The sequence below is a fragment of the Neltuma alba genome, unplaced genomic scaffold (assembly GCF_004799145.2).
Source record: "Neltuma alba isolate B1F8T4 unplaced genomic scaffold, ASM479914v2 tig00012048_pilon, whole genome shotgun sequence".
NCBI classification, from domain to species: Eukaryota; Viridiplantae; Streptophyta; class Magnoliopsida; order Fabales; family Fabaceae; genus Neltuma; species Neltuma alba.
Genome location: NW_021636613.1, coordinates 34,168 through 44,706, shown reverse-complemented (window position 1 = coordinate 44,706; position 10,539 = coordinate 34,168). Strand labels below are relative to the sequence as shown.

General features: G+C 34.1%; 2 protein-coding genes across 6 annotated transcripts; both read left to right on the top strand.

Annotated features, from left to right (window-relative positions):
• Positions 1-262: 262 nt before the first annotated feature.
• Positions 263-2,025, top strand: LOC114721598 (GDSL esterase/lipase 3-like). The gene is made up of 5 exons (XM_028907459.1): positions 263-477; positions 624-780; positions 883-1,113; positions 1,253-1,514; positions 1,635-2,025. Exons 1-5 carry the CDS (start codon positions 263-265, stop codon positions 1,874-1,876), a joined length of 1,107 nt encoding a protein of 368 aa, XP_028763292.1. The 3' UTR covers positions 1,877-2,025.
• A 3,207-nt stretch (positions 2,026-5,232) lies between these two features.
• Positions 5,233-9,697, top strand: LOC114721593 (GDSL esterase/lipase 5-like). 5 transcript variants are annotated; one of them, XM_028907449.1, is made up of 5 exons: positions 5,233-5,574; positions 5,668-5,792; positions 8,670-8,903; positions 8,985-9,246; positions 9,329-9,697. In XM_028907449.1, exons 1-5 carry the CDS (start codon positions 5,310-5,312, stop codon positions 9,562-9,564), a joined length of 1,122 nt encoding a protein of 373 aa, XP_028763282.1. In that variant the 5' UTR covers positions 5,233-5,309; the 3' UTR covers positions 9,565-9,697. The 5 variants fall into 5 exon arrangements, with proteins under 5 accessions (XP_028763282.1, XP_028763285.1, XP_028763284.1 ...); XM_028907452.1 differs by lacking the exon at positions 8,670-8,903 and adding an exon at positions 5,895-6,125; XM_028907451.1 differs by lacking the exons at positions 8,670-8,903; positions 8,985-9,246 and adding exons at positions 5,895-6,125; positions 6,236-6,497.
• The last annotated feature ends 842 nt before the right edge of the window (positions 9,698-10,539 follow it).

The window sequence follows — 10,539 nt, the reverse complement described above, 5'->3', positions numbered from 1 at the left end:
AAGGCTAAATGATATAAATTTCTCTCAAAATTTTGAGTATGTGTAAAAATAATACCTTTATTTGCACACTTGACAAGGAATCGCGTAAACTTTTAATTTTATACTAAAAAAAACTCTAGAATTAGTTATTTTATGTCATTAATGGCGTGTGTCATCCACCGCATTGGAAAATAGCAAAAAAAACCTCTCCTCCTATAATTAAGCTGGCAAATCTGCAACCAAATCTAAGATCCAGCAACATACGAGACTGTGCAAATTAAACATGGGAAGTTTAAGGGTTTTCATGTGTTTCATGGTTTTTTATGCTATGGTTTCTATTCAAATCACTTGCTGCCAAAGCAAAATCTGCCTTCCGAAAAAGCAAGTGGCCTTATTCATATTTGGAGACTCACAATTTGATGTCGGAAACAATAACTACATCAATAGCACCATTTTAGCTCAGGCAAACTTCGATCCATACGGCGAAACTTTCTTCAAGTATTCCACTGGCAGATTTTCCGATGGACGGGTCATCCCCGACTTCATTGGTACATATATATATCTGACTCATCGTCTCAGTACATTATTTTAGAATTCGTCTGGTTTTGTATCTGCAATTATATTCATATTAATGTTTTGTCAAGTCTTTTTGAGTTTAATCTTGTGGATGCACCCGAATATGCCAAGGTGCCGCTGTTGCTACCATATCTGCATCCAGCATCGTACCTCGATGATTATATCTTGGGGGCCAATTTTGCATCAGCAGGATCTGGAGCTTTGGTTGAAACTCGTCAAGGACTTGTATGTCATTAGTCGATATCATTATTATTGCAAAGCATATATATGTCGTGGACTATGATTTGCAAGCCTTCATGATAGTTTTATTTTCTTACTCATTTTTAGGTGATCGACCTGAAAACTCAAGCAAGTTACTTCAAACAAGTTAGCAAGCACTTGAAGCAGAAACTGGGAGTTGGAGAAGCCAAGGCATTTCTAGGAAATGCTGTCTACATTATTGCCGTTGGAGACAATGATTATACATCCTTTCTGTTCTCAAACTCAAGTACCGTTGGTATTAAAGACCCTCGAGAATTTGTTGATGCCGTTATTGGAAACATATCAAGCGTCATCCAGGCATGAGAAAGATTGCAAACTTATATATTGCCTTTCAATATTACGATGGAGGAGAGTTATTTTTATTTTCTCTTGCAATATATATATATATATATATATATATAATCCTGAGCCTCTATATATGCATTATAAACTGCAGGAAATTTACGAAGCCGGCGGAAGAAAATTCGGATTGCTTAACGTGGGTCCTAGTAATTGCTATCCAATAATAAGGAGATTTATGAATGGAAGCAGCTTAGATGCGTGCCTGGAAGAAGAAGGTTCAGCAATCGCAAGATTACACAGAACAGCTCTTCCCAAAATGCTTGAGAAGTTGGAGAAACAACTTGAGGGATTCCAATACTCTCTCACTGACTATTACGGCGCTCTTATTGAAGTCATGAAATTCCCCTCCAACTACGGTAAGCCCTAAGAACTTTGTAACATTATTGTACTAATTAAATTACACAATAAAATATTTATGCAAGTAGTCAGTGATTTTGCAATTAATCATATGATTTGTTTTGACTGTGGTTGGTAAGGTTTCAAAGAAGGGGAGGTGGGTTGCTGCGGAGGAGGAGCGTATAGAGGAGATTTTAGCTGTGGAGGGAAAAGAGGGATTGAAGAATTTGAGTTATGTGAGAATGTTAATGATTATGTCTATTTTGATTCTGTTCATCATACGGACAGAGCTAATCAATATTTTGCCGAGCTCATGTGGAGTGGAGACAATCATTTCACTCAGCCTTACAATGTGAAACAGCTCTTTGAATTTCAAGTTTGAATCGCGCCGATTAGCTTATTGAAGCAGTCCGACAGTACGTAAAGGGGAACATAATCTAATAATAACCTTTCCTGAGTCAACAATCGATAGGATAGGAAACACCTTGTACTTTTCTGTTTCTCTATATACATATTGCAAGTGTTACTATTCAAAAGATCCATTTATCTGCGTCTTAAACTTGTCTATATGTTATTATAGCTTGGCAAAGACGTTATTGATTTATATTCCGCTGCGGCATGCATATATTATCACTTGGGATATACCTCTTAAAAAAAGTCTTCGATGGTTAGAATACTAGTGAATAGCAGGAAAAAATATAAGAAATATATATTATTTGGAGAGTCTGTCCTTGTTTGATACAAGTGTTTGACTCGGAAAATCATCATGTGATGTTAAGAAAAAATGAAATTCCAAAAAAAAAAAAATCTCATAACAAGCGGATAGGTTCTACTAAGAAGTCATGAAATCATGATTTGTCACTGAGACTTGTTATTGAATTTTTTTGGTAATTATATTATTTCCTTAAGAATTTATAATGATTTTTCCTTATCTCATTATGCTTGTGTATTTCGCGCTGATGTGAAAGGAAATTAATAAGTCGCCTCATCTCACATGTATTTGGCAATGCTTTCAGGACTAGATCACACATTATATATTGAACAAGTCAAGGCATCAATTCAAGGTTTTATTATCGGACATATTTAATTTTAATTAAGTTAATATAATTTAAAGAATGTGCATGAAAAATAAAAATATATTGAATAATATTTATTCATATTCTTATCATACATACTAAATTATAGTCAAACCACACCAACATCATAATAATAATAATAGTTGCTTTCGACAAATTCTTTAATGTCTGGTCAAACTTTAACATAAAAGTATCAGGCTCTATCAGCTCAGAAATTTTGGTTTGATTTTGCTGAATTCTACCTCTACAAGTTTGGTATTGATGACTCGTCTATCATTATCAAGATGTGCGCGTGTGTATTCACACCTAGCTAACCTTTACATTCTTCAAGCTCCAATTCACATAACACTATTTTGTTCAGCACACTAAAGATGATAATTTAATTTTCTAACGTTTTAATCATTAATTCAATATTGAAGTTTTATTAAAATATAAAAAATAGAGAAAGAAATTAAGTTGCAAAAAACTCAATAAAATGAGTGGAAAAAATTGAAAGAACTAAGAAATATGACAATATTCATACTTTGTGAATAATATGACTCTCCTTAAGTTTTATACTGACACCCTGAGCTCTACCTAGTCGATGCAAATTACAGAAGAAACTTGTAGTTTTCAATGAAAATATGGTTTATTTGAACTATAAGACTAAAAATTGGAAAACCCAAAAGAAACACACACTCCCACGCTCTCATATTGTAAGATTTCGATTAACCTAAAATAATAGTGTTTGTTAAAATTGCTCTCGTATAATACAAAATCATTAAAATAAATTAATTCATACTCAACCATAGAGTCAATGTAATGTAATGATTATTAACTTTATCCGTTCTCATTTATTTTTAATTGATAAGCGGTAGCCATTACGCAATACTTTTTTTTTTTTTTAATAAAGCCATTACGCAATGCAAATGGATAAGCATCTAACAATATATTAGCCACGTATTCCTTAATTAACTAACATACGTCAGAAATATAAGTGGCCAAAAATTATTTTTGTTTCAAATGCTTAGAAGAACACTGGCAAAGTAGCCGTTATTAAGAACGCATATCAGAAGTTCAACTCTAGAGACAAGCCACGATCAAATGGGATGATTTTCCTGTCTCTTGAAGATAGCTTTTATTCTCTGTTTTTCAAGACAGATTTGTTTACTTTCACTGTTCAGTTTGTTTGTATTTTGATTTCTTTGTTCTCGCTTACTATTCAGTTACTACTGTTCTTTGAATTCTTTGTAATTTTTTTTCAATATTATTAAAAAATTTCTTTTGTTAAAAATAGATTTCTTTTGTTTCATTTGTTTTATCTTTTTCAAAATTATTGTTGTTTTAAAATTATTCAAGTCCATGATTTATTTTTTTCCTTTCCAACTATACCCTCATTCAACTACCTATAATTATGTTCCTTCTTCTACCGACTAAGAGGGGATTAAATAATAAATAATGGAATTTTAGTTCATGTGGGGTACCACTCACCCTCTATTTTAGAGTGCAAGCCTTTTTAAAGTTTAAGCACATAATTGGATTAAACAATGCAATTAATACATTAAAATATTGAGTATATTAGCAAACTTATTCGCGTATACATATTATGTGTTCAATAAATTAAAGCTAGCCAGTCATAAGGATTACTGTTTTGAAATTTTAAAAAGATACTAGTACATAGAATGTGCAAAACCTCAGACAAGGTACAATTGCAATTGGGAATGGAGGGAATTAATAGTCTAACAAGTCCTAAAATGACACTTTTCCCAAAGTCAAATAAACTTTACTTTGTAGTGCTATACATCTATTCTTGAAACTCCCAAAATGTTGTGCTTTTTAATCATCACCATTGTCGTCAATAATCAATGTGTGTTAAAGAGGGTAAATATATTAAGAAATTCAGAAGAACGCTCCCGCGAATGGAGCCGTTAGCTGTAATTTTTTTGGGCCAGCTAGCGGTTTGCTTATGCTACCTCTGGTTTTTAATTTAAAATCTTATTTGATTTTTATTTTAGTTCTAAATATAAAACTCTAATTCATTTTATCTCTCATATTTATTTATTTTTTTCTCAATATAATCTTTCTAATAATGGTAGTTCTAACTAATTAACTTAATTAGCAGGAATATTTTATAAAAGACAACACATATTTATTATAAATAACTAACTTAACTTATTTTCTTAATCTGTTTAAATTAGTCAAGTAGCTCTTATATTTAGGACCAGAGGTAGTATGATTCTTAATTCTCCCTCAAATTCATCATCAATGACACAAACAAATTAAGACATCTGAATATAATAATAATCTGAGACTAATTTTGAATTCCTCTTTCCTCTTTCTAGTCTATTACTTCTTGGCCAAGTCATTGTAATGCATTTCAAATTTGCTATTCAAACCATCCAAGCAATTTATAAAGGCATCAAAGAAGTTATTTAATTAAAAGCACTTTGGTTGTGAGTGCTTTTCCTTGAATTGTCTATAAATTAATAATTAGATTTGAAAAAATAATCTCACCTTGTGGATAATCAAAATAATTTGACTTTAAAATGTGAGACAAATGACAGCATTAAGGTCAACCGTTTGTATAAATTCAAAAGTTTAGAGAGATTAATTGTCAAGTTTTAAGGGTTAAAGAAATTCTTTGAAGCTAACCCAAAATTCAGGAGATTATATATAGTTAGAAAAACTTTGTAAAGGACTATATATTGTGAAATTTGCAATCCAATCTTCGACACTGCAACATAAGAGACAAGTGCGAACATGGGAAGTTTAAGGGTTTCCGTGTATTTCCTGCGCTTTTATGCTATGGTTTCTATTCAAATCACCATCAGCCAAAGCAGAATGTGCATCCCGGAGAAGCAAGCAGCCTTATTCATACTTGGAGACTCACTATTTGATGTCGGAAACAATAACTACATTAACACCACCACTTCAGCTCAGGCAAACTTCGAACCATACGGCGGAACTTTCTTCAGGTATCCCACCGGCAGATTTTCCGATGGAAGGGTCATCCCAGATTTCGTTGGTATATATGTAGATCGATCGTCTCAAGACATTCTTTTAAAACTTGTCTAGCTTTGTCAAGTGTTTTCTAACTTTAATTTTGTTGTGGATGTAGCTGAATATGCCAAGCTACCGCTGATACTACCATATCTTCATCCAGCATCGTACCTTGATTATATCTTTGGGGCTAATTTTGCATCAGCGGGATCTGGAGCCCTGGTTGAAACTCGTCAAGGAACTGTATGTCGTTAATTAATTAGTCTCAATAAATTCTAATGAACAGGGGATTATGATTGAGAAGCCTTCATGATAATTTAAAGGTTATTTTCTTAATTACTTCAGGTGACAGACCTGCAAACTCAGGCAAGCTACTTCAAACGAGTTAGTAAGCTATTGAAGAAGAAACTAGGAGATCGAGGAGCCAAGGCATTTCTAGCAAGATCTGTCTATATTATTAACGCTGGAAGCAATGATTATGGTGCCGTTTTGTTCACAAACTCAAGCACTCATGCTATTCCAAATCCTCAAGGATTTGTTGATATTGTGATTGGCAACATATCAAGCGTCATCCAAGTATGAAAAAAGATTGAAACCTGTTCCATTCCAACAGCAATATATATAGGTATGTTTACTAGAATTGTTAATCGATCAAACAATTCTGAACTTTATGTATAAAATTGCAGGAAATTTACGAGGAAGGTGGAAGAAAATTCGGGTTTTCTAATGTGGGTCCTATTAACTGTTTTCCAATAGCAAGGATGCTTGTAAATGGAAGCAGCCTAGATGCGTGCCAGGAAGAAGCAGCTTCAGCAATTGCAAGATTACACAATAGAGCTCTTCCCACAATGCTTCAGAAACTGGAGAAGCAACTTAAGGGATTCAAATACTCTCTCACTGACTTTTACAGTGCCCTGGTTGAACTAATGAAATACCCTTCCAAATATGGTATATGCGCCAAAGAATTATTGCCTGCATTTAATTACTTGAGACGTACACAATAAAATATTTATCAGTAATATTGTAACCGATCATGATTTGTAATTGTTGTTGGGAAGGTTTCAAAGAAGGGGATGTGGCTTGCTGTGGAGGTGGGGCATACAGAGGAGATAATAGCTGTGGAGGGAAAAGAGGGATTGAAGATTATGAGTTATGCGACAATGTTAATGAACATGTCTTCTTTGATTCTGTTCATCCTACAGAAGCTTCTGCTCAACATTTCGCCAGCCTCATGTGGACTGGAACTGGGAATTTCACTCACCCTTACAATCTCAAACAGCTCTTTGGAATTTGATCGAAGTGGTCTAATTAGTTTATTGTATACAGCTGTGAGTACAAGGGGAATATAAACTAATAATAAGCTTTCCTATGACTTAATTCATGGGATTAACGAAAGACTAAATGTACTTTCCTAGACGCTATTGATTGTACGGCGTACCCATTGGAATATGTGTCGCAAAGAAAAGTCTTCAATGGCTAAAATATTTGCAAATCATCCATCCTGACATGAATGTCCATATAGAGCGCGCGCGCGCGCGCACACATATATAAAGAAATATATCATTTGGAGATCGATCCAGCGGCATGGTAACGTGTTCCATTTGAATACGATCTTTTTTCATGATTAAGCTATTGGCATAAATAATGCTGAAAAAAAAATCATAAAATATAAATAATCAAGGCCGTGCACATTAAAATATTTTATATTCGAAATTATTTTTAATTTCTCAAAAAGTTAACTTATCAAAAAATTCACGTACAATTTATTTGTTTAACATTTTTTTTTCCGAGCAGTTGAAATTATTCTTTTAAACAAAGCACATAATTTGCTTTGGATTGGGGAAGTTTAACTGTAAAAGCTATTTTTGGAAGATTAACATCGAACACTTGAAAAAGTTTTACTTGGAAAGTCACTATTTCCCCCAGTGTTTTGAATAGTTAGACTCACTTTTCGGAAATTTGTTATTCTATTTTTGTTCTCCCTCAAAGTCGTCATCAATGACACAAACAGATTAAGACATTTGAATATAATAATCTTAGACTAGTTTTAAATTCCTCCTTTCTTGTCTATTACTTTCTGTCCAAGTCACTGTAGTATCAAATTTGTATTCAAACAAACGCAATTTGAAGGACTAAAGAAGTTATTTAATTAAAAGGTACTTTGTTTGAGAGTATTTTCCCTTGAATTATCAATAAAGTAAAAATTTGGTTTGACAAAATAGTTTGACTTTATTGATAATCAAAATAATTTGACTTTAAACTGAGACAAGTTACAACAAAGGTAATATTCTGTATATATTTAATTTTTAATGAGAATCATGGTCAAGTTTTAAGAATGAAAAAAAAGTTATTTGAAGGCAACCCAAAATTTAGAATATTATGTAAAATTAGGGGGAAAAAACTCTAATGAGGACTATATATTGTGAAATTTGCAACCAAAATCTTTAACACAGCAACATACGAGACAAGTGCCAACATGGGAAGTTTAAAGCTTTTCGTGTCTTTCATGGTTTTTTATACTGTCGTTTCTATTCAAATCCCTGTCAGCCAAGGCAAAATCTGCATCCCGCAGAAGCAAGCAGCCTTATTCATATTTGGAGACTCACTATTTGATGTCGGAAACAACAACTACATCAATACCACCATTTTCGGTCGTGCAAACTTCCATCCATACGGCGAAACCTTCTTCAAGTATCCCACGGGCAGATTTTCCGATGGACGGGTCATTCCGGATTTCATCGGTACACATGTGTATGTGTGCGTGTGTGACTCATCGTCTCTACATTCTTTTAGAAGTTGTCTGGTTCGGTATCTGCAATTATATTCATATTAATGTTTTGTCAAGTTTTTTTTTAGTCTAATTTTGTTGTGGATGCAGCTGAATATGCCAAGTTACCGCTGTTACTGCCATATCTGCATCCAGCATCGTACCTTGATGATCATATCTTTGGGGCTAATTTTGCATCAGCAGGATCTGGAGCTCTGCCTGAAACTCGTCAAGGAACTGTATGCCATTAATTCGTCTCACTGTTATATTATATTATTGTGCAAGTTGAAGTGGAGTATATGATTTACAGGCCCTCCCGATAATTTAAACATTATTTTGTTGCACATTTTCAGGTGATAGACCTGAAAACTCAAGTGAGTCACTTCAAACAAGTTAGCAAGCTGTTGAAGCAGAAACTGGGAGATGTAGAAGCCAAGGCATTGTTATCCAATGCTGTGTATATTTTCAGCATAGGAGGAAATGACTATTCTGCCCCTTTCTTGACGACCTCCAGCACTGTCGTTCTTCCTTACCGTCCACAACAACTTGTCGATGTCGTGATTGGCAACATAACAAGCGTCATACAAGTATGCCAAAGATATATATACTTACGTGCGCGAATTGTTTTTCCTGTAGCTGACCTAAGACTCGTGTATTATAAATTGCGGGAAATTTACAAGGAAGGCGGAAGAAAACTCGGATTGCTTAATGTGGGTCCTATGAATTGTTTCCCAATATTCAGGATGATGAAGAACATAAGCAGCTTAGAAGCGTGCCAGGAAGAAGAAGCTTCAGCAAACGCAAGATTACACAGAAGAGCTCTTCCCACAATGCTTCAGAAGCTGGAGAAACAACTTGAGGGACTCAAGTACTCACTCACTGACTTTTACGGTGCTCTTGTTGACGTAATGAAATACCCTTTCAAATATGGTATGCCCTACAAAGTTATTAACTTCGTATCAGTAATTTAATTTGTAAGTAATAATGATTTGTGATTGTAATTGGGATTAAGGTTTCTTAGAAGGGGAGGTGGCTTGCTGTGGAGGAGGCGCATACAGAGGAGATAATAGCTGCGGAGGCAAAAGAGGGATTGAAGAATTTGAGCTATGCGACAATATTAATGACTATGTCTTCTTCGATTCTAGCCATCCTACAGAAACTGCTGCTCAACATTTCGCCAGCCTCATGTGGACTGGGAATAGTGATTTCACTCACCCTTACAATCTCAAGCAACTCTTCAACATGTAGCTCTTTTATATAGATATATATATTCCTAAGTCCACGTCACGAATAATGCATGGTTGGTTTCATTGTTGTGTACTGCTTAAACCATAAACATCTCTATCCATGTCGTATCATGGCTCTGCGCGCCCTATAGGTAAGCGTTGTTCAATAAATGAAGTCGCTCTTGTATAATTAATGCGTATACTCTTAAAATTGAATCAGTTAATAAATGGATTGTACTGCCTCCGGTCCTAAATATAAAAACTAGTTGGCGATCCTAAATATAAAATTTCAATTCACTTTGTCTCTTAAATTTATGAAGTGTTCTAAAAAATATCTCTATTAATTGTAAAGTATGTCCACTCAAGTATAGTTTCAATATACTTAATTGAATGAAGATAGTTTAAGAAAGCCAACACATATTTATTATAAATAATTAATTTAACTAATTTTTTTAATATCTCTAAATTAGTTGTCTACCTCTTATATTAAAAACTTAGTATAACCTTTCACAATCAGTTAGGGGGTATCGCTGGGGGACTAAACGCCCCATGTGTTTGATTGATGGAGGGGAGGGTACATAGAATGTACGTTGTGGGGGAGGAAGCAACAGACAAAATACAATGATTCATTCAACTACATTACATTAAAAGGGAAAATTTGATGGCGACAGACAAAATACACAATACAGCTTTGACACAACTTATGAGGAAGGCAGTAATTGCGGGGAGGAGGGAGTAATTTCACAAAAAGAAAATGGTAGGACGTACAATATGATTCATTATGTTTTATGAAAATATATTATAAAGACAACGATAAAATGTTCAAAACAAAATACAAGTTCAAGACCAAGGTCCCAGGAGAGAACTCCTAAAAGCAAGGGAATATCTTGAGAAACAAGAAAAGAAACATGGTCAAATAATTCGAGATAAAAGCAAATTTATAAAGCAAGACCATTATGTATGATGTGCATATGAGAGTTTTGCTGGACCAAGAAAT